Source organism: Telopea speciosissima, chromosome 8, assembly GCF_018873765.1.
Source record: "Telopea speciosissima isolate NSW1024214 ecotype Mountain lineage chromosome 8, Tspe_v1, whole genome shotgun sequence".
NCBI lineage: Eukaryota > Viridiplantae > Streptophyta > Magnoliopsida > Proteales > Proteaceae > Telopea > Telopea speciosissima.
In genome coordinates, this window is record NC_057923.1 from 58,250,471 (window position 1) to 58,274,139 (window position 23,669).

Consider the following 23,669-nt stretch of genomic DNA (forward strand, 5'->3'; position numbering starts at 1 on the left):
TCTAAAAGTGGAGATATAGAAATTAGAATAAGCTTTCTGGGAACTTCCTTATTTTTCACTTTCTGAACCTGTATCTTTTAGGGTGCTGTTTGAGAAGAGGAACTTATTCAATGTTTCTGAGTTTTGATTCCTGGGAATTAGTTTTTATTCTTCGCTGAAAATTATTTCTTTTACGGTGCCTTTCTTAGATTCTTTCGATTATTCTTTGGGATCTGGTTTTTAAGAATTAAAGCTTTTCTTTCATCTGTTTTAATTTTTATCTTTTTTGAATAAATTTATTTATTTATCTTTTGAAAGATGGTAACTGTTTAATTTGGTGGAAAATTTCAGTCTGTCCTGTTTAATTTGGCTGATGGAATTGGAACCTCGAATTTTCTGTTGGTGGTATATGGTTTATCATGGAAGTTTCATCTTGGAAGTAAGATAAAGGTACCGACCGTCTGTTGTTGCTGTTTTCCAAGTCAAATATAAGTGGGGCTTTACCCGTTGTGGATGATTTTTAGTTTTGGAGAAAATTGGGTTTGAGGTTTGGATAGGGAACTCTTGTTTCTTTTTGAATCTGTTGAGACTTTTTTTTGTTTCTGGGAAGTGACCTAGTCCTAGTCTTATCTTGGAGATGGGAGCCTCAAACTCTAAAATAGATGAAGATAAGGCATTGCAACTATGTCGTGAAAGGAAGAAGTTTGTTAGACAAGCACTTGATGGAAGATGTTTGCTAGCAGCTGCTCATGTTGCATATATTCAATCGCTGAAAAATACAGGGACTGCGCTGCGAAAGTTTGTTGAACCTGAAGCCTCAATAGAGTCTTCCTTGTATACTTCCACCAGTGCAACACCCGAGCCACTTGCATTAACAGAGAAGTCCCTTTCCCAGTTCTCATACTCTTCACCATCTCTGTCACAGCGTGTAGATGCAGCAGAAACCCTTTCCCCAACTCCTTCTCCTCCCCATTCCGGCCGATTTCGTGTAAACCATATGAAAGCAGGTGGTGGTTCTTCAAGAACAATTGAAGAGAGACCATTTCCAGTAACTAGGACACTAAATTCGTCCTCAAGTACGCTGCAAAATCTCACACCTCGATCTGCTGAAAGGTCTGAAACATCACCATTTCAATATTCTCCTCTTCCACCTGAGGGACCTTGGGATTATTTTGGCCTTTCCCATCCAATAGACAATCAGTTCTCTTTTCAAGATGGCAGGGGTTTGAACCATGATGGTATAACACGCCCTAGGGAGGAGGAGGAGGAGGAGGAGGAGGGAATGCCTGAACTCGAAGAGGAAGAACAGAAATCTTCTTTTAGTGGAAGTATTGAATCTGAGGAGTCTGAAGATGAATTTGATGAACCTTCTACAGAAAATCTTGTTCGAAGCTTTGAAAACCGCAATAGGGTATTGGATTCTCATTCAACTAGTACCTCTCCTACTATTCCATCTGCCAGGAGTATAGCTGCAGAAGCTAAACTCTTGAATGGGGATAAAACAAAGTCCCCTGATTTGACACCATTAAGGACCACAGCTTCTGTGGTTCCACTTCCCATTGATGACAAAAAAATAACAGAGAAAGAAGCTGGAAATGAAAACAAGCATGCACCTAAGGACTTCCTTTCAAGCATAAAAGAAGTTGAATTTCTCTTCCTCAAGGCTTCAGAATCTGGAAAAGAAGTTCCCCGGATGCTGGAAGCAAATAAATTGCATTTTCGTCCTATATTCCCTGGGAAAGAAGGTGAGGCATTTTATGCCCTTTTTATCCATTAATTTTATATGCCAGAGTACTTGTTATTTTACACACTTTTTTTTATTGTAAATTACATTATCCATGAAAATAATTTAGAAGTTGGTGAATGGTAGTGAGGCATAGTCTGAAACTTGTTGCACTTATCTTCAATCCACTTTTTACTTGATGCACTTGCTGAGTTTTGGAACATCAGCAGCTGACGATCCCCTACTTCAAAATACCTGCCAGAGGATTAAGCCTAAAATAGTAGTCCTCACAATCCCATGTTGTCATTCATTGATCTAGTTCTGCATGTGAAAATTTTGCCTTTGGTTCTTCAATTTGGTAGGTTTAAAATCCTGGGGGGCCATGATGAATGGATGCTGAATAGGGGAAGAAGCATAATTTTAGTTTCCTTTTTAAGATACTGCTTCAAGCAATAACTTGGGGTTGTTTTCTTCATAAAGCTTTTGCCTAACAGGGAAATCTTATGATCTGGCAGGGCAGTCAAGGACATCTATTTTTCTGAAGGCCTGTTTTTCTTGTGGTGAAGATCCAACCCAAGTTCCTGAAGGCAAGACTATGGACGTGTTATTATGTTAATTCTGATACTCTACCATGTTTCTTTTGAAATTATGTCCATCTTACTCCATATTTTTCTGTCAATCATGTCTGTTATTTACTTGAATGTAGATTTTATCGTTGGACCAAGATGCATGCAGTAGCTCTGAAATAATAATATTACTGATATAATTATTTGTTTGTTTCATAATTGTGGTTAGGGAGAAAGAACGCCACCCGGTCGTGTCTGGGCGTGTACCTGTGCCCAGACACAGCAGGGCATAAAATGACCAGTCTATCCTCATGGAAAGTCAGGGGTGTACTGGTCATTTTGCACCCGGCTGTGTCTGAGTGCAGGTACTCGCCCAGATGCACGACCAAGTGGCGTTCCTTTTCCCTTGTGATTATATGGCATTTGTATTTGTGACTATTAGTACCTTTTTAATAATAGTATCAAGTTGCAATACGATACAGATTGATACGGCTGATAAATATCGAGATTGGCCATGTCGATACAATACATAACTGATACATAAAAATGTTATCTACAGTACCAATACGGTACCGGAACAAACCGATACACAGGCTGTCAAAGCCCAAAAATCCCAGTTTTTGAAAGAAAACTTCTTCTTACAAATCCTATTCCAATATATATATATATATAAACGACAAACAAGAAAAAATGTGCATTAAAGCTCAACGAAGTGGAGATCGAACATCAAAGCCACAGGTTGAAGTATGTTAAAACAATTGATATTTTAACTCGAATCTTGGTTTTTCTTGCTTGTTTTTTGCCAAGTATCACTACTTCAACTGTAAAACTGACCTAGATTTGGATCATCTTTGTTAGAAGTTGTCGTAGTAGGGGGAGGGAGTCGTGAATTAGAGAGCTAATTCACGAATTCTCCCTCAGGGGTGTTTTGGTCTTTTTAGGTTTACCCTATTGTCTATTGAATTAAGTTATTATATATTGAAGGTTTTGGGGGCAGTCATTCTTACGGTTGTGACTCCCAAACTGTTGCAGCAACTCTCTTCTCTTTCTCCCCTCTTCTTCTTTCTTCTTATTTTATTACATGGTATCAAAGCTGAATCGATGGGGACTGGTTCACACTTACAAGGATCAGTCGTTCTCTCTTGATCGAGGCTCTACAGTGGCTGAAATCTTCTTCGATAATTTGTTTGGTTTGTAAATTTTTTTTAGGCTTTCATTTGAAGGGGCGCACCACCCTATGCTGTTTTTTATGGTGTCTGGAGACTAGTTCGTGATTATATGAAGAACTAGTCTAATGTATGGTGGTGTTGATCAAGTGTTTTGAGCAGTGAGTTTGATGGAAGTCAGCAACCTTTGAAGTATCCACAATTTTTTTGTTTTAATTGTGCGTGATTTTCTGCAGTGGGGTGGTGTATGCTTTGGAGGTGATTCACGATTTTTTTTTTTAATTTGCTTCGTGTCTTTTTTGGTGGACTGTTGGCCGTCTCTGTGCCTTGCCGATTACTGTGCTTTGTGAGAATGGTTGAGACCAAGACTACTGTGACTGAACTTTCATCTTCTCATCATATTACTGACCGAAAGTTAGAGGGAATATCAAATTTCCGGCAATGGAAAAAGGTGGTTCGATTGGCTTTGATTGGCCGTGATCAACAGGATTACTTGACTAAATCGAAACCTGATGGAGATACAACATGGGACACTGTCGATGCAAGAATTTTGAGCCAGATGCTGAACTCAATGGAAAATCAGATTGCAGATTTGGTGACTCATATTGATACGGTTAAGGAATTATGGGAACATTTGAATGTCTTGTACTTTGGCCAAGATAACCTGTCACGTATATATGATCTGTCCCAGGCTTTTTATAAAGTGGATCAAAAGAATCTCAATGTTACTCAATATTTTGCTGACTTCAAACGTTTGTATGAGGAGCTCAATTCAGTCCTTCCTATCTCATCGGATGTACAGGCAAGGCAAAACCAGCGAGAACAACTTCCTGTTATGGTATTTTTGGGTGGACTTCGTAAGGAGTTTGAGTCGGTGAGGTCTCAAATTCTTGGTGGGGATAAGGTCACCACTCTTTCAGAAACTTTTTCTCGAGTTTTACGTGCTTCCCGTGAGAGCAGCCAAGAGACCACTAATGCTGAAAATTCTGCTCTTGCTTCTTTTCCACCAAACCGTGGTCCTACAGGAGGATCAGGTAATAGTGGTGATGGTGGTAGGGGTCGTGGGACTGCCACTAGTAAAGCCCCAATGACTGGTGCTTCGGAGACTTCTGGACAGGTGCAGACCTGTCATCATTGTGGCAGACCTGGCCACATTCAGCGCTTTTATTGGAAACTACATGGTAAGCCACCTCAATTTGCCAACTCGGCTAGCAGTGAGTCGGGTGTTTCTTCTTCTTCCAAGTCCGAGGGTAAGACTGTGACAATGTTTGATGAAGATTATGAGCACTTTACTCAGTTTCAGAATTCCCAGTCATCTCAGTTCTCCGCCGCTACTCTGGTTCAGACAGGTAATGCTACTGCATGCCTCTCATCCACTTCTCGTCCCTGGATCATTGATTCAGGTGCTTTGGATCACATGACTGGGGTTCCAGGTATTTTTTCCTCATTTTGTGAGTCTTCTTCCAATGTAGTGTTAGCTGATGGGTCTTTAGCTCAGGTTCGGGGTACAGGCACTGTGCATGCTACCTCATCCTTGTCATTATCCTCTGTTTTTTATTTGCCTAAGTATCCATTTAATTTGTTATCTGTTCACAAGTTTACCAAAGCTCATAATTGTTCTGTCACCTTTTTCCCTAGCTATTGTGTATTTCAGGATCTCAAGTCGAAGAAGACGATTGGTAGAGGCCGTGAATCTGGGGGGTTGTATCTTCTTGAAAACACATCAGCTATGGCATGTTCGAGTGTGGCGCTTCCTCATCAGATTCATTGTCGTTTGGGTCATCCTTCCTTGTAGAGTTTGAAAATTTTGGATAGTCGTTTTAAGTCTTTGTCTAGTTTTGATTGTGAGTCATGTCAGTTTGGGAAACTTCACCGTGTAAGTTATCCCCCTAGAGTCAATAAACGGGTTGCCCACTTTTTTGCTCTTGTTCATTCTGATGCTTGAGGCCCTTGTCCGGTTGTTTCTCAGTTAGGCTTTCGTTACTTTGTTACATTTGTTGATGATTATTCTAGAGTTACCTGGATTTATTTAATGAAGAATCGTTCTGAGTTATTCTCCATTTTTTGTGTTTCTGTTCTTGAAATTCAGAATCAGTTTCACACTTCATTAAAAGTTCTTCATAGTGATAATGCCAAAGAATACTTTTCTACTCCTTTTTCTACATTTATGGTTCAGCATGGCATTATTCACCAGTCCTCTTGTGCGGACACACCACAACAAAATGGTGTGGCCGAAAGGAAAAACAGGCATTTAGTGGAGGTTACTCGCTCTCTTTTGTTTGAGATGAAAGTGGCTAAAATTTTTTGGGCTGATGCTGTTTTGATAGCATGTTATCTTATTAATCGTCTACCCTCTTCGGTTTTGTGTGGGAGTATTCCATATTCTTTATTGTTTCCTTTGTAGCCTTTGTTTGCTTTACCCCCATGGTTTTTTGGGAGTGTTTGTTTTATTAGGGATCATTGTCCTGGTCGCTCTAAATTGGATCCTAGGGCTCTTAAGTGTCTTTTTGTGGGATATTCTAAAACTCAAAAGGTTTATCATTGCTATTCTTTTGATTTGAAGAAATACTTTGTTACTGCTTATGTCAAATTCTTTGAGTCCACTCCATTTGTTGAGTCTTTGCTGCCTTCTTCAGATTTGGATGATGATCTACCCCTATATGTTGTCGAGCAATCTTCTCCTTTGCAGGATCCTTTGCTAGCAGCGCCACATCCGGCTCAGCCACCTGTTGTGTTTCATCGTCTCTCTTCTGACGAGCCGACACCTCGCATTTCAGCCTTTGACACATATAGCAAATGGTTTGCTACCTCTACCACGTCTTCTTTGCCTCCAAATCCGGATCCTCCAATAGGTACTTCCACTTCACCTCCCGCTCTTGCTATTTCTGATTAGATGTTCCTATTGCTTTTCGTAAGGGTGTTCGGAGTTGTACCCAACATCCTATCTCTAATTTTTTGTCCTATTCTGGTTTGTACTCTAATTTTGTTGCTTGTTTATCCACTATTGAGAGTCATCCTATTTCTAAGTCTGTTGTCGAAGCCTTGTCTGACCCTGGGTGGAGGGCTGCTATGACTGAGGAATTATCTGCGCTGAAGGAAAATCAGACATGGGACCTTGTTTCTTTACCCTCTAGTAAGACCGCAATTGGCTGCTGGTGGATATTTGTGGTGAAAGTTAATCCTGATGGGTCTGTGGCTCGGTTGAAGGGCCGTCTTGTTGCTAAGGGCTATGCCCAGGTCTATGGTATAGACTATCTGGATACTTTTTCTCCTGTTGCGAAACTTACTTCGGTTCGCATATTTCTCTCTTTGGCTGCTACACATCATTGGCCTTTGTTTCAGTTGGACGTCAAAAATGCTTTCTTGCATGGTGATCTCTATGAGGAGGTGTATATGGAGCAACCCCCTAGTTTTGTTGCTCAAGGGGAGTCTAGTAAGGTGTGTTGGCTGAAGAAATCATTGTATGGGCTGAAACAGTCTCCACGGGCATGGTTTGGCCGGTTTACTGAAGTTGTGTTGAAGTTTGGACTAACTCGGTCTGAGAGTGATGATTCGGTGTTCTTCCGGTGTTCTGATGCAGGGAAAATATTTTTGGTAGTGTATGTAGATGACATTGTTATCACAGGAGATGATTCTTTAGGTATTGAGAGCTTGAAGACACATTTGGGACGGCAATTTCAGACTAAGGATCTGGGACGTCTGAAATATTTCTTGGGTATTGAGGTAGCCCAATCACAGCGAAAGTATGTACTTGACTTGCTTTCAAAGATAGGATTACTGGGATCTAAACCTTTGGATACTCCTATGGATCCTAATTTGAAACTAGTGCCAGATGGTGGTGACATCCTTGATGATCCAGAGAAGTATCGGAGGCTGGTAGGGAAACTCAACTATTTGACTGTGACTAGGCCTGACATCTCCTTTCTTGTTAGTGTACTGAGTCAGTTTATGTCCTCTCCTCGGACGTCCCATTGGGATGCAGTTATAAGGGTTTTGCGCTATATCAAGAAAGCTCCAGGCCGTGGTCTTCTGTATTCTGATAATGGTTATGGGAGGGTTGAAGGCTTTACTGATGCTGACTGGGCAGGGTCTCCAGTTGATCGAAGATCCACTTCAGGTTACTGTGTGTTTGTTGGAGGAAATCTTGTTTCGTGGAAGAGCAAGAAACAGACCATTGTAGCTCGGTCCAGTGCAGAGTCGGAGTATCGTGTTATGGCACATGGCACTTGTGAACTGATGTGGGTTAAACAGTTGATGGTAGAACTTGGGTTTGATGATGATTCTCCTATGTTACTGTGGTGTGACAATCAGACTACCATTCATATCTCTACCAATCCTGTGTTTCATGAGAGGACAAAACACATTGAGGTCGACTGTCATTTTATTTGTGAAAAGCTGCAACAAGGGATTATCTCTCCTCGTCATGTTCGAACTGGGGAGCAACTTGCTGATTTATTTATAAAGTCATTGGGGAGTGTGAGAGTAGATTATATTTGTAACAAGCTGAGCATGATTAACATATATGCTCCAGCTTGAGGGGGAGTGTTAGAAGTTGTCGTAGTAAGGGGAGGGAGTCGTGAATTAGCGCTAGAGCTAATTCACGACTTCTCCCTCAGGGGTGTTTTGGTATTTTTAGGTTTACCCTATTGTCTATTGAATTAAGTTATTATATATTGAAGGTTTTGGGGGCAGTCATTCTTACGGCTGTGACTCCCAAACTGTTGCAGCAACTCTCTTCTCTTTCTCCCCTCTTCTTCTTTTTTCTTATTTTATTACGATCTTGAATGTATGTGTTAGGAGTTGTTTGCCTCTTGGGCACTGCTCTGATATGCTTATTTGTGATCAATTATAATCATGTTTGTTGCTAAGTACTTATTATTAATAGTTATGCATTAGGTTTGTTTAATATGTTATTAGTAGAATAGTAGTATGGTTATGTTATGTGTATATACTTAATGTATGGTACATACTTAGTAGTATGTTTGTACTTACATATTGCTTCTTCGTTTGGACCTTTAGGAATAACTTTTAGGCTGTGTCCTAATATGCAAATAGATTTTTGGTTTTCCAATCTTTATGCTTAATTTGCTTTTTATTACTTGCTAGTAGGTTTGATATTGCACTTACCAAAAAGATTTGAATCACATAGATGTTGTGAAGATAGAGATAACCTAACATTGATTGGATATCATTAGTTATTGCTTATTTATAGGGCATGATGCTTATAACACTTGTATTGCATGTATCATAAGCATCTCCATGTGTATCTTAGCATCTCTCTGATACCGGTACTTGACACCTTGCTTCTCATGACATATAAAGCCGTCCTACCAATCTTGAGATTTTTTTAACTGTAAAAGTTGTATACAACATTTCAACAAGAAGTCTAACTAAGACCAGAACAGGAAAACATTGATAAAGTTGTCTGATATGATGTGTACCCAAGAACCGGCTCTCATAAGTTGGTGCATTAGGGCTGTTAATGGATCAAATAAGTATTTTGAGTTAACTAGGTTAGGTTTCAATCTGAGATCCTTTGGATCTGAAATTATTAGGGCTGGGTTCAAATCCAACAAGATTTGACCTGAACTGGATCTATGAACTGGATCTATATGTGCTTTATTCTTTCGCTTCTTCAAATAATAGGCTTGCTAAGAGGGGGAACCCCAAAAAAGAGGATAGACAGACAACTTTACTTGAAGTCCCCAAGGGCAAGAAACTCATCTTCTACAGAAAGAACTACTCCAGTTAGTATTTATATAATTACTTGCAAGAGTTGAAGTATTACACTAGAGGTGGGTGCGGGTTGGACTATTTCAAAATGGTTTTTGATATAGATTCTTTACAGATTGAAGCAATATTAAGAATTTTTAGTTCTCTATGCTACCAATAAGTTGGCTGAGCTTAGTAATTTGAGGCCCTGCCATTTACCAAAATTGTGTTTAAAAAAAAAAAAAGACTACATAGATGTTTTATATGCGAGGAGTCCCCTGGCCCATTTTTTGTACTTTTTATTCTCATTTAATAAATTCGTATGTGGTTATCAGTTACTGCACGGCTGTCTGTCTGTTGCTCTCACAGATAGTAATACTTAACAACCTGTAATAATTTATTCAAATAGTTGCAATTTTAGCCATTGGATATGGAGGAATGGTTTAGACTAGCCAAGTGACTAATACCCTCCCATGTATGGCCATGCACCCTATATTTGTCAGCCATCCTTGTATTGGCATGTACCCTCTCCATATTCCTGAAATTTCAATACTCTGTCTTGCATTTGGCGAACTCCGTTCAGGCTGAAACTTGACATGTGAGCAGGGGACTCTAATGTCCACTTGTCCACAAAATCACAGCCCCTTCTGACCTGCCATGTGGCAGAAACATGGCCTGCCTAGAAAACCCTCTCCAGATGTGACTGCCTTTACCACATTTCGAAAGTTAGACACCAGATGAGAGATTATTGCCAAGGAAAATCCTTGTAATATTATCGCATCAGAAAACAGGAATTGTGAGACACTAGCGTTTCTTTCAACAAATAAGAGCATTAGCTTCTTTAATTCTTCATCTTATAAAAAATGTAATATGACTTCTAGTTCTAATTATTGGTATGGACCCCCAAAACTTGGCGATTGTCCTATTCTTACTCCTAAACCTGCCTATCAGTTGCTGAATTGGAGTGATCAACCCTCCGTGTTGGCTAAAATAGGTCAAGCTTGCCTTCCCAAGGGAATGTGTGTGATATATCCCCATAAAATATTATCTTTCACCGAATTATTAATTCTATTACTGTATTATCTATCAATTACAGTCAGATGCATATGTAAAAATATCCAAGTGTCAAAGAAGTGCGAATCTGCAGTCACAGATTAAGAACTGTATTGTATAAGCAGCTTATTTTCTGTAAACTATCCTCTTCGTTGAAATTGGAATTTTTGTAAGTTTAACTGCTGCATATTTTGGGTATTTCCTTAATCTTTGTTTATGTCTATCTATATAGGGCCAGCTGCAACAACAGTAAAGTACTTAACATGGCATAGGACGACATCATCCCGTTCCTCGTCATCCAGGAATCTTCTTGGATCAGCTTCAAAAGAAAATATCGACAACGTAAACAGTAATCTGTTCAGTAATTCTTGCATGAATTCAGGCAGTCATGCCTCCACCTTAGATAGGTTATATGCATGGGAGAGGAAGCTTTATGATGAAGTCAAGGTAAAAACTTGTTTAATCATGGTGAGGGTAATTGTAATTGTTGTGTTGGATCTTTGATTTAATATCTTTATATATTTCTTACTTTGGTGAGTTAAATAGCATATCTAATAAACTTGCCTGGATGACTATGTTGCCAGATAATTTGATGTCCAATTTGTTTTTGAGTATGGCTATTGGTAAATATCTCTTCTAGGAATCTGGAAACTGCCCTGTGAGGCCAGAACCAAGTGATGTGTCAAGGTGAATGAACCTGATGAAGGCTGCCTTTATCAGCCAGTTTTGGAGTATAAAGTATGGACCCTTTTGGGTTTCAGATACACAGACTTCCAGTTGGAGTTCTCTGAGTTTCTGACATGACATGACCTACACACAGATATGATTGTACAAACATCTGTGTCCAGAAAACTTGATTTGGATATATTTTGCTGAAATAATATTTTAGGAGAAGCCTTAATCTAATCATATTTTTCTCGAGGTAGAGGGATCATATATTAAGCAGTTGTTGCTACATCAGCCTGATTATTTGATAACAATGAACTAGGTATGTAAACATTAGTTCATGCAAGTATACTACAAATGTATATGTCAGAACTACCTTACTGTTAACCGACACCTTAGCTATGCAGTTTTATATTTTTCAGAAACTTCAGGCAAAATATCAGCTTTGGCCCATACTCCATGGACCAATATGTTTTAGGGGGCCGCAACTTTTCATTTGGTTTTGTAGCTTTCGAGAATATTTTGGTGTTTTCAGGTAGTGCAAGCCCATTTTACAAAATTGGGCTACACAGATGGGCTTGAATATAAAACCTACCCAGTTTGGGTGTATCTGGAAATTTCATTTTAGTCAACAGTCCCAAACAATTTAGTTGATGCCAAATAAGGGAGTACGTACTACATAAATCTATTGTCTAGACATCTATTTGGCCTGTGACTGACCCACAGGTCAGACGGGGAAACTTATTTATAAATTGACTGTCGCTCTTGCTTGATGCCAAATGAGGGAATACTACATAAATTTGTCCAGACATCTATTTGGACATAATTACGTCCTGTAGCTCTTGCTTAGACGTCTTTTGGTTTATTGTGCAACCACCAGCTTCTTCTTTCATCGAGTTCTTTTTATGAAGTTGATGATACAATTTCATTGTATGTGTGGTAAATATTAGTTTATATGGCTAAAAGAATATGTAAATGCATCTTCTTCTTTTTTTCATTAGCTTGTAATTTCATTGTATGTGTGGCAAGTATTAGTCTATTGTGCAACCACCAGCTTCCTCTTTTGGTTTATTGTGCAACCACCAGCTTCTTTTTATGAAGTTGATGATACAATTTCGGCTTAGGCTTCTGCTGATATTGATGCTTTTGAAACATCTTCTTCTAATGCTGATTCTCCAGTGGAAGCTTCTGCAGATGATTTCTCCCCTGTTGTTATGGCTAAAAGAATATATAGATGCATATGATAATTCTGATTAGGTAGATGTAATAAAACTGCCTAAATAATCTAACAAAACAAAATGAGAAAGAGTTAATGTGTCTGAGCCAAGACATCAGACATTTTAAAGGTGTAACATCTTTGTTTCAATATTGGAACCAGAGACTAGATGTTAAACTACTTCAAAACTGTTATATCCTTCACAGTCGAAAATGGTAATTCTTTTCAAACTACCACTTGTGAGATCACCATTTTGCTGATTTCTTTAGATGCTAATACAGTTTTTCCAATTCTTTTGACTCAATAACAACTTTTCAGGCTAGTGGGATGATCAGAAGTGAGTATGACAACAAGTGTAAACTTCTAAGACAACTGGAGTCAAATGGAGAAAAAACTATCAGGATCGATAGAACTCGTGCGGTTGTCAAGGATCTGCACTCAAGAATTAGAGTTGCAATTCACAGAATTGACTCGATATCAAAGAGAATTGAGGAATTAAGGGACAAAGAGCTTCAACCGCAACTTGAGGAATTGATTGAAGGGTATGATTTGTTAGTGCATTTATATATCCTTTACATTGACACCGAATCATTAGAAGTAGATAATGTCTATACACCTTAGATTACTTTATTTGGCTATGATGTTTGTGGGATATTTTATCTTATAATATATATCTTAAATCATCACTTTACCAAGCCATTTTAATTTAATTAGATGTGTTATTGGTTATGGAAAACTGAGTCGTTTTTCTGGTTAAGTATGGTATTTCCATCCTGTTGAAAATTTCCATAGTCTGAACGAATCAAAAGAATTATGGATGCTAACTGTTGCTCAGATAAATAGATAAACAATTAAGTGAATAAATAAATGAATGTGGAATCCGATATTGACAATTATCTAATCTCTGGCCCTGTTTGACAAGAATTCAAGTCAAGAGGAAAGCTCTGCCTTGAATTTATATCTTTGTACTTAGCATCCCCAATTTCTGTCTCCCAACTCTCTCAGCATGCCTACCCATCACAACTATGTGATTAACAAGTAACACGGACAGATAAGATACATTTGAATACTTCTCATCAATGCACACAAAACACATCTGTTAACAAAATTCCTCACTTGCCTTCTTATATGCTTTGACCAGTTGGTAAATGTGTTTACCTTGTCCACACTAAATACAGGTTAAGTCGAATGTGGGAAATGATGTCTGAATGCCACAAGCTTCAGTTTAACATCATCAGTATAGCAAGTAACAATGGGAGTACCAAATTGTCCTTGCAGTCAGAATCACATCAACATGCTACCTCTCATCTGGAATATGAATTGAGCTATCTATCTTCAAGCTTCACAAAGTGGATCAATGCACAGAAATCGTATATGCGGGCTATAGATGGATGGCTCCACAAATGTGTATTTATTCAACGGAAAACTTCGAGGAGAAAAAGGAATCTACCTGATCCACCCTTGAGGGAACTAGGCCCTCCCATATTTGTAACCTGTGGTCTATGGTTGGATAAACTAGAGGCCCTACCAACAAAAGAAGTATCAGATTCTATAAAAGTGTTAGCAGCAGAGACCACGAGCTTCTTGCCTCGCCAAGAGAAAAACCACGGGAAGAGTTCAAATCAATCATTTTTGTCAGCCTGGAAGACAGTTGGCAATGACGAAGCAACGAGCAATGCTTTGGGAGAGGAACCACCGCAAGACTGGGATTCAGGTATTGAACGTTTCCAATCAAGCTTGGTGGGTGTTCTTGATCGATTCAATTGCTTCGCTGAGTCATCAATGAAGATGTTTATAGAGATTCAAGTGGCCATTCGAGAAGCTAAAAATGGTTATGAACAAAGCACACGGAGGTCATATTCATGAGATGGTTGATTGTTTTGAGACAGAAAAAAGGAAGCAAACAAATAGAGGAAGGAAGAAGGAAAAGCTGGGGAGCTGAGAATTCAGTTGAAGCAGTTATGATGCTGATGGGTGATTTGTCAACCTATGAAGTGTTTCAGTTGGGAATTTTTTATTTGGCTATCACATTTGTAAATTGGAGGAATAAATGATTACTGGATTGAGGTCCTGAGGATTCTTATATGCTAATTATTTGCAAAGTTGAAGATAACTACAAAAGAAAAAGTAGTGAGTGCATCTGTAGATAGGAGACACCCAGAAATGATAAGATGGGGAGGGGGGCTTGGCTTGTATTTTCACTTGTTGAATGTTGATAATGAAGAGTTATGGAAATGAGTAATAAATCTTTGATAATATTTGTGTCTGTATAATATGTTGGTTCATAACTTTCAGAATGAGCAATAGCAGAACCCAACCTTAGTGGAGATTCATTCCAACCCCATCCATCTAAATTCTTAATCATCTTCAATCCAAGTTATATCCCAGTGACTGCAGCTATTATGAATAATCTGTTACACAGTTACACTTCATTTCTTAGTGGTAGGCTTAGAAGGCTAGTAGGATCACCTACCCTTGGAAAGCCAGAGTAACCAGAGAAATTCATGGATAAACTATGAACAGCTAAGCCACTGCTTTTGGAATCCTTGAAAAGTATCCTCCTATGTGTATTCCCCCAATATATTGGATTATAAACAATTAAACCTATGAATTAGAGCAGTTTAAAATCGTCTTTTTTCTGAATTATAAACTGTAAATATATATTATAAGGAACCAGTGCCTTTCCTCACACTACCTTTTATTGGGACACTTTTCGTTTTTTTTTTTTAAATTTCAAACTATGATTTCTCTTTGGTCCTCCAAAAGTTTTTAATATTTTAAAAATGAAAGGGTAAAAATCCCCCTAATTCAAGCGGGAATAAGAAAAATATCTGATCTAACGCACCTGTTTGTGCCACATGGAAAGGTAATGTGACCATTCTGACAATTGGATAGAGAAGACATGGTTTGGGTTAGCTATCAATTTGGCTCTCTTCCAGCTGTGGCGGGAGATGGAGGATCCAGCCCAGCAAAACAAAGGGTGTTTGGATCATTTCACAGGGATTTCATAGGTGGGCTGGATCCTCCATCTCCCGTCATGGCTGGAGGAAACCCAAGTCCGTTAACTACATGTTAAATTTCAAAGCCTAACTTAATAAAAAAACCTCCCGTGTATTAGCATGCCTCCCTATGTATGTCCATATTTACCTACTAGTATGTCGACCACTGCAAATATTGCTTTGTTTTGCCACTTGGCAAACTCTATTTGGCTTGAAAATTGACATGTGATTAATGGGACTTTGGGGTCTTCTTGATAACAAAATTTTAGCCTCATCCAACGGGCCATATAGTATTTATATAAGCATGAGTACCACGAATTTGTTTCTAGTCCACCAGTCCAAGAATCCACTGCCAAAAGGGAACCTTTATGTTTGAGAAAACAATTCTGCTTATTTTAAGAAACTTCTATCCGGCATCACCTAAATCTCTTATTTTTTCCCCCTAGAATTAGGGTGTCAACCTAGTACCTGAGTCGAACCGATTATTAATTGGTCAGTTCTGGTAGATTCTCTAACATCCCCCTCCAATACCACCATCTGGATTCCACATGAAAATAGGGATCCAACATCGAATGTGAATGACCTGATGTGAAGACTTATAAGGACTTGAACACCCTCTTCTTAATGACTAACTTTTTAGAATAAGTTATAATCGAATCCCAACCGTTGGTATTATAGTTGAGGTATAGTAACTCTAGTATAACTCCAAGGACGGAGAAATCCTTCGAAGATCTTAGTTCCCATGTGTACTTACCCCACAACGTCTCTACTTCAACAAGTAGACTTGTTTGACAACATCATCCATTAGGAAATGTCCTTTTTTTTTCACTTATATTGTTTCCATGTACATGAATCAAGCATGCAGAGGAACTCTATTTTTTCTCCTATGCTACCGCAAGTGTGAGTAGAGAGAAGAGAGTAGTTAATCGTGATCCTCATATTTAGATGCAATGTGGCATGTACTTGCATCCAGACACAGCCCAGCGCAAAAAGACCGGCATACCTCCTGATAAGGCAAAAAGGACCAAAGGTGTACCTGTCTTTTCACATTGGATTGTGTCTGAACGCACGTACACATCGAGGCGCAGCACCGGTTGGCGTTTTTCTCCTTAAAAGGGAAGTTAAAAACTTTCACGGTTTCACCTCCTTTTTTATTTGAGTACGCATAGATCTGAAATTGAGCAATCCAAAAAAATATATTTTTTGAACTTGAAACCCTCTCGAAACCAGCACATAACAATAGAACTATGCTTGTAGTCTTGCCAAATTAACGCTCAGGGCTATTAGTCCTAAAAATTAGCTCTCCAAAAAAACAAACTTGATCACATTTGTCTCTTCTGGGCTCAAGACAATGGCAGTGGATAAGCCTTCATGCTTCAGGCATGGATATAAATAATCGGAATCCCAATTTGGCTGATCCATATCCAATATCTAGGGTTAGGGCAGATTATGGCTGATTCCTTACCGATCCTGCCATCCGGAATGGATTCGGGATTGGAATGGCCTGGATCCTGTTTTTAAAACCTATGTTTAGTTGAGTTACTATTGCAATGGTAGTAGGGTAAGAGAGTCTTGGATTAAATTCATCTCATTGATGGAGAGAGATTTTAAACTATGAAGGCTATTTCAATGGTATTATATAAATACAATATGACACCAGAGAAAAGGAGGGACAAACAAATAACATAGAAACATTGAAATGGCTTCCCAGTTTGAAGGGGGTCCATCCTAATTCCCAACCCAATCCAATCCAATCCAATCCACCCAGCCATCAACTGAAACTTCTCTCTATCTGATCTGTACCTCTTAGGTCCCAAGAATTCTATCTGAAGAGCGAAATTATAACTGGTCTTAACTTTCTCAGAATTGTATCACCTGTGCTTTCCAATCTACATCCTCTTCTTCATCGCACGTTGACCATGATATATGAAAGTATCAACAATTCCAGAAACTGTGAAAATACCTGATATCCCACAAAACAGAAGGAAATTGTACACTTATTAGGTTAATGGACATCATTTGGCATACAAAGATTGACAAGTTAGGCAGTGCAAGGAAACAAAAGAAAAGGGGTTGGGATCCATGGAATTCTAAGATAATAAACTATAAACAAAGAGATCCAGGTTACTTTCCCTTCCATTTCTGATTTGATGAGTAGTGTCAATCAAATCAATTTGAGTTTTGTTCAAATGTGCTCTAAGGATCCTTTAGGATATAGGTTCTGACCAAAATGCGGTACTATAAGTAAAACTGCAGCAGGGAAATGCCCATAGAAGAGCTAGTATGCGTCTATAAACAGTGATTTCTACAAGCTAAAAATTAAACCTATATTTCTTAATGCTTGTCCCGATTAGGCAAAAACAGTGGACTATTCTCAGACTTACCTCCAACGATGGCACAGATATTAGTAAGGAACTGCAAGAGTGATTCCGTTTCTTCAGTGAAGGCCACCTGCAATATTTAATTATACGACTTGTCAGTGATTTACAAAGAACATGAATCACAGAAAGGGCAAAAAATTATAACAGAAAACTAAGAAACCAGAGAACTTGCATTTCTCTAACTCTGCAGAACTTCTTAAGAAGAGATGAATGTTTAATGGAATGGTGCTTAAGAGAGTTAAATGCCCATTTCAAAATTTAGGAATCAAAACTAGCCTATTTGGCTCATATTTGCTCTCTTTCTCTCCAACCCAAAATTTTAATTTGATTCTCAGATTCAAACCAGGGAAGTGGATCTCGGATCTGACCAGCTCCTTTTTATGCTCTATTTATGAGTAGTGACCCCTATCCTAGATTATATCCATAGTCAAAGTACAGAAAACAAATAAATCTATATTCAATAAAGAGGCACTAACATTCACCAAAAAAAAAATTAATAATAAAGAGGCACTAATCCTCTCTTTTTTCCCCCTTGATTCCGTTCAAATTTTAGTCCCATTACCCCCAATCAGTCGCTTGCTAAAATGCTTCCAAAGCCCATGGTTTCTTCATGATTATCTACAGGTAGAAAACTCAGCAAGTATGCAGCATTCAACTTTTTTGTCTTAAACCACCATGGAAACTTTTTGAGAAACAGGGAAAAATAAAAGAAACCAAACATAGCAACTCGGATGTGTGCTTCATCAGGTATGATGACCAAAATTGAAGATATGATGCTTCCTTGATAGTATGAATACATCAGCAACAATCTTTAAACTGGAGAGATGAAAGTTATCCATAGTTTTCTCAGATTAATTAATTGAAAGAACTGTCAAAAAATCTACATTTTAATCAAACTCAAAAAATTACACAGGAAGTTCCAAAAAAAAAATACAAAAACAAAACAAAAAAAGGAAAGAAAAGCCTGCACAGGCATAAATTAGTGAAAACAATAAGCATCGTAATAACCAAGTAGCATATAGAACTTCTATTGACTCGGGGCGGAAATTTGAGTCCATTCACCTTTATTGGGGAGAAGTCATAAAAAAAGAAAACTCCAGGAAGGGTCTGAGGATAACCCTCTGCACTTCTGAAATGCTCGGTCACAGAGAACTGCATGAAGAATGCCTTTGAATTTAATATAGAATCCACCACAGAAACAACAGAAGTGGGGTTCATGAGTCAACCACTTTTTTGTACCTGGTTTGAATTGATTCTGCGCCCCCTTCTGTTAGTGTATATTGTTGGAACAATCTGAACAAATGAAGGTCATACGAGAACAAAAATGGTATAAAGCAATCCAGACTAAGGATGCATATACATACCAAGAATAAATAAGTCAAACATGAATCTCCCTTCGCTTAAAAAGGATTTTTCTTTCACATGATAACGACTAATTCGACATACTGACATGATTTTCAGGTTGGATGCATTTGCAGAGAACAAAATGGCTACCCTATTGAAATACATGAAGAAAAAGTACTGGGGAAAATGCGCACCTTAATGAAATATTGGTACATTCCAGACGAAGTCTCCTGTGCCCATGAGACGCTGCAATTTCTCACCAAGACAAAGGCAGATTAGAACCTTTTTTTCATTTTTAATAATGAACGAACTTCCTATAATAAGGTAAGTATTGAAGGGGGATTCCCCCCAGAGAAAGTATAAGACGATTATGATCACATAAAATTCTTAAATTGGATCAAAATTGATATAACCTTACCAATCAAAGACTAAAATACAACTTTATCCTAATCACTTAGGTAACTGAATGAGTAAGATGATTCTTACCCATCAAGGGGATTGACAACACCAGGAATCTCTTCACCAAAAGATAGATGGTTTATTTTGTGGCTTATCTGGTTTCAGAGAAACAAGAAATGTTAACTGTCTCACACTATGATAAAGAAAATCACAAATTAATATAGAAGCACCCATGTTCTTTTACAAACTTTAAAGGAGATCACAGAGAAAGTTTCCCCCAGTTCAGATCAGCTCCTCACATTGTAATTCTCTCCTTGAATTGACAATAAATCAAACACGTGAATGTTTGATAGGTGAAAGCTTTTCCCCGGAGCAAAATGGAAATTGCCAGCCACTTTATTAACTTCCAGGAATCCATGGATGTTGCATCCTTCACCTTCTTCCTCCTTAATTTTTTGAACGAACCCCTCTCGCTTGCACTGAAAAAGAAATTACACAAATTATCCTTAAACATCTAGTCCAGGCAAACAAAGGAAGATGATATCAAAGCATACAATTAAATTTGAGAGCATACTAATGTTTTCAAGTTTCCATAGCCACTTCTAAAAATAATAAACCAAAAAACAAGATCTGAGCTCATCAAATCTGTAACGTTGAATCAACCAGATACGTATGTAATGAAAAAACATTGGAGTTCAAATAGTTCTTATATTAGTAGTTGTCAAGTGCAGTATATTCCAAGGTTTCTGAGGAATCCTAGCTGCCTGCATTCTGGTGACTAACTCCACTACTCATATTTTCGGGTAGTAGTTCCAACTCACATTTAGGAATAGATGTCTCTGAACTGACACAAGTCTACAGAAATCCATGAACTTCTTTAACCTAATTCTCTATAACAATGCAGTTCTGTTATCATGTGCTTTGAAAGATACTGCACTGTCTTTTCATCTTCTTTTATTGCAGCGCTTCAAGTGGATGAATTCAATGTGCTCAGGAGGAAATGGTCTCAGATCATCTTTGATCTCTCTTTTGATGTATCAAGCTCAAAATATACATGTGCAGAAGAAGACCATATCATATATGGGCTAATATTGTAAATGCATGGATTCCAACACGAGCACTGTTTCTCAACTGTATAATACTGCCCTATCAGAGTTCATAAAAAAGTTTGATTCCCAGATGATCAATATTTCCAAAAGCAGTTTTATGAGGCTCTCTTAAGTTGATTTTCTTGCTAAACCAAGCAAAATCGAGGAATAAGTTTATGATTGTAACAAACCGAAAACCTGGAACCAGTACCTGTAAGTTGAAGAGATAGGAGAGAAGAGAAAGAGAACAATGGGAGAGAGATATCTAATCCCACGGTGGATTCAGATTATCTTTCCACCGTGACCTGCCTTTACTTATATAAATCTGTCCAACAGCAATTGTATTTCTAATAAGAATACAACACCTAATTACAAACTAAAAAGGAAACTAATATAAAGGAAAGAAAACCCAGACTCAACTAAGTCCACGACGGGCGCACACACGGGAATCCCACGGTGGATTCAGATTGTCTTTCCACCGTGACCTGCCTTTACTTATATAAATCTGTCCAACAGCAATTGTATTTCTAATAAGAATACAACACCTAATTACAAACTAAAGAGGAAACTAATATAAAGGAAAGAAAACCCAGACTCAACTATATATATATATCAAAAAACTGCAGCTTGGAACAACAAAAATAGATATTAAAACCAGTACCAGTATTGAACATTTATAGTACTCATAGACACCAGTGAGCACGGAGAGAACTTAATTCAGGTAGTAATATCAGCTCCAGCACACCAATCATTAGCAACATCAGCAGATGAAAATCATCATGTCTAATAAATTGGGAAAGAAATAGAATGAAGATATGACTACGGCCTTGGGCCTTTTAAATTTTAGGGTAAATTACTTGGAACCCCCTGTACTATAGCCATTTTACTTAGACTCCCCAATGTTTTAAACAATTACTTGAACACCCCCTGCAGTTTACCATGTCTTTCAAGTAACCCTATCCATTAGTCAGTCACCGTTAGCTTGGGTTAAATATTTTATAAATACCTAAACTACCCTTAAGGTGTAGTGAAGTGACATATTTACCTCCTCCTTCCTCTTCTTCTTCCTCTTCCTCCTCTTCTTCTTCTTCCTCCTGTAACCCCAAGGCCCTACCCCTACAGAGGGTTTTTGGATTCAAGAAAGAATCAAACGAAGAGAATCCTGCTGCACCTACTGTCTCGGTTCTCTGCTGAATGTGAGCTTTGATTTTAGTTTACCGGCGATATTTGCAGAGACAGGTTAGGGTTTGGAAAAACGAATTCCAGATTTCCGATTAAATCTAAAAGAAAAATTAGGGGTAATCATAATGGAGAAGTCAAAATCACAAGACCTTCAAATATAATGGGAGAATGTAATTTATTTGTTCTGTTCACCCAAAAAAAGATCTCTTTTTATTTGTTTATGCTTTTTCTTGGATTTTATGGATTCATGTAGAGATTTAAACTTGTTAAAAGTCTTTCCTGAAAGGGTAAATTCTTAAAGATTTTGATGGCTTATCGATGCCAATTTTAAAGTAATGCATGGTGACAATGCTTAAAGCCCTGGCAAAGTTCAAAGCTTGATTGAGATTTTAGTTTGAATTTTACTGTCACCAAGAAGAAAATTTGAAAGCTTGGCGGTGGCATTTTTGATGTTATGCTGCTCCCTGTTATCTGTTTCTCTCATGTGGCTGGGAATTTGTGTGCCTGGGAATCTGATCTACAAATTCCCAGCCATTGAGGAATTCTGTAAAAAAATTAGTATTAAGTTCTGGCTTACCTTTCCAGTTCTTTACCTTTAAATTTTCATACCACTTAAAGGAAAATCCGCTTCCGGGCTCCCTCACTCTCCATTATCTGCCTCGCATCAGCGGCAGCCCACTTGATATCAACGATATCCCTATCCCTTCCGACTCCCCCGCATTCGTTACCCTCCACCAGGTGATCACTTCCCACTCTCCTCCACTTGGGGAATCCTCAAAAGAGGTCGTTTTCGCAAGCAGAGAGTGAGTCCGAGTGAGCGAAGGAGTCCGATTCGAAGTGTATTGGAGGGAGGAGAAGGTGCTCAAGGGTGTTTTCAGGAGGAAGGACTATGTAGACAACGACGTCGATTTCATCAACTTCACCGGGGAGTGGAAGGTAGACTGCAGATGCGTCGTCGAGAGCCACGTAAACCTAGGCCTGAGCCTTGGACTCCTCGAAGTTTCCCATGCAGAGTTCTATATCGAAATCGAGGGCGAAGGGCACAAGGTGAAATCAGTGGGGGTAGGGGCGGTGGGGTTGCAGGAGGAAGAAGAAGAAGAAGGAGAAGGGGGTAAAATGGACATTTCCATTCAAACTCTAATAACAGACTAACACCATCAGGTTTCGGGGGGTGTCAAGTAATTGTTTCAAACGTTGGTAATCGTAAGCAAAATGGCTATAGTACAGGGGGTGTCCAAGTAATTTACGCTAAATTTTAAGGATCACAATTTCAAATTTACTGTTGGAATATGTACTCCAGAATACTGTGGGGGTATTCTGGTCTTTTTGTGGTAGTTTTATTCTTCTTATATTATTAAGTTTATGTCGGCTATGTGGGTTTTAGTCCCACATCGCCTAGTTTAGTCTCTTTGTAATTTCCCAGGGGCTTACCTATCAATGATGATTTAACATTCTAAGCTATTATTATCTCTCCTTCTCTCTTTCTAACCCATGATTCTCCCAACATGGTATCAGAGCTGGTCTGATCTAGCTTAGAAAAAGAGAAAGAAAACCCTAATCCATCTCTTCAATCGACTCCTCCCTTCTTCTCCCTTTCTCGGCTTCTCCTTCTTCTGTTTTTCTTCTTCTCAACCTTGTAAAGGGGCAGCACTAATGAGGTAAATACAGCATACCAATGATTTAGTTGCTGCCCCCCTCCCTTTCTACCTTTTTTTATAAAAAAATTCTGTTCGAAATCTGCTGGAGCCATACCTGCGATATTGAAGCTGTCCAGAATTTTTTGGAGATCTGATTTCTACCTAATGAAGACTGATCCTCCATTGTTGGAGCTTCTTGTACACCCTTTTCCAGCACCCTTCTACCCTATTCCATTGTCTTCCTTCCCTTTTTTCTTTCTCTCCATCTTTTATTAACTTTTCCAGCCACCATACCCAAATCGATCTCAACTTGTCAGGGTTTTTCAAAACCCTGACTCCAATTGATTTTAGGGTTTCCTTTTTCAAATGCAACTGATTTTTTGGAGGTGATTCCCTACTACTACAAGCCCTACTCAACCTAAGTTTGGACCCTTTCTGATGGCTGGATTTGTTTCTACAAGAAAATTTTCTTAACCTACTAATTTGGTTACCTGTTAAGAACCCTGACTTTCAGGTTTCAGTTTTTGCTAATTTTGGAGGCTGATTACTCCAGCTACA

At 38.5% G+C, this 23,669-nt stretch overlaps 2 protein-coding genes across 2 annotated transcripts in view; one reads left to right on the plus strand and one right to left on the minus strand.

The window, feature by feature from the left end:
- Positions 1–302: 302 nt before the first annotated feature.
- On the plus strand, positions 303–14,320 carry LOC122671278 (protein ROLLING AND ERECT LEAF 2). The gene is made up of 5 exons (XM_043868405.1): positions 303–1,724; positions 2,218–2,289; positions 10,432–10,646; positions 12,400–12,623; positions 13,260–14,320. The coding sequence occupies exons 1-5, from the start codon at positions 617–619 to the stop codon at positions 13,945–13,947; spliced, it is 2,307 nt and encodes a 768-aa protein (XP_043724340.1). The 5' UTR covers positions 303–616; the 3' UTR covers positions 13,948–14,320.
- Positions 14,321–16,656: 2,336 nt separating this feature from the next.
- LOC122670619 (endoplasmic reticulum-Golgi intermediate compartment protein 3-like) overlaps positions 16,657–23,669 on the minus strand; it is a 28,592-nt gene continuing 21,579 nt past the window's right edge. Inside the window, exons 7-13 of the mRNA XM_043867560.1 lie at positions 19,504–19,683; positions 19,292–19,359; positions 19,000–19,051; positions 18,701–18,754; positions 18,524–18,613; positions 17,465–17,531; positions 16,657–17,043 (exon numbers count right to left, since the gene is read on the minus strand). Coding sequence (XP_043723495.1) covers positions 16,970–17,043; positions 17,465–17,531; positions 18,524–18,613; positions 18,701–18,754; positions 19,000–19,051; positions 19,292–19,359; positions 19,504–19,683 — 585 coding nt within the window. The 3' untranslated portion in view covers positions 16,657–16,969. The remainder of the gene's footprint in view (positions 17,044–17,464; positions 17,532–18,523; positions 18,614–18,700; positions 18,755–18,999; positions 19,052–19,291; positions 19,360–19,503; positions 19,684–23,669) is intronic.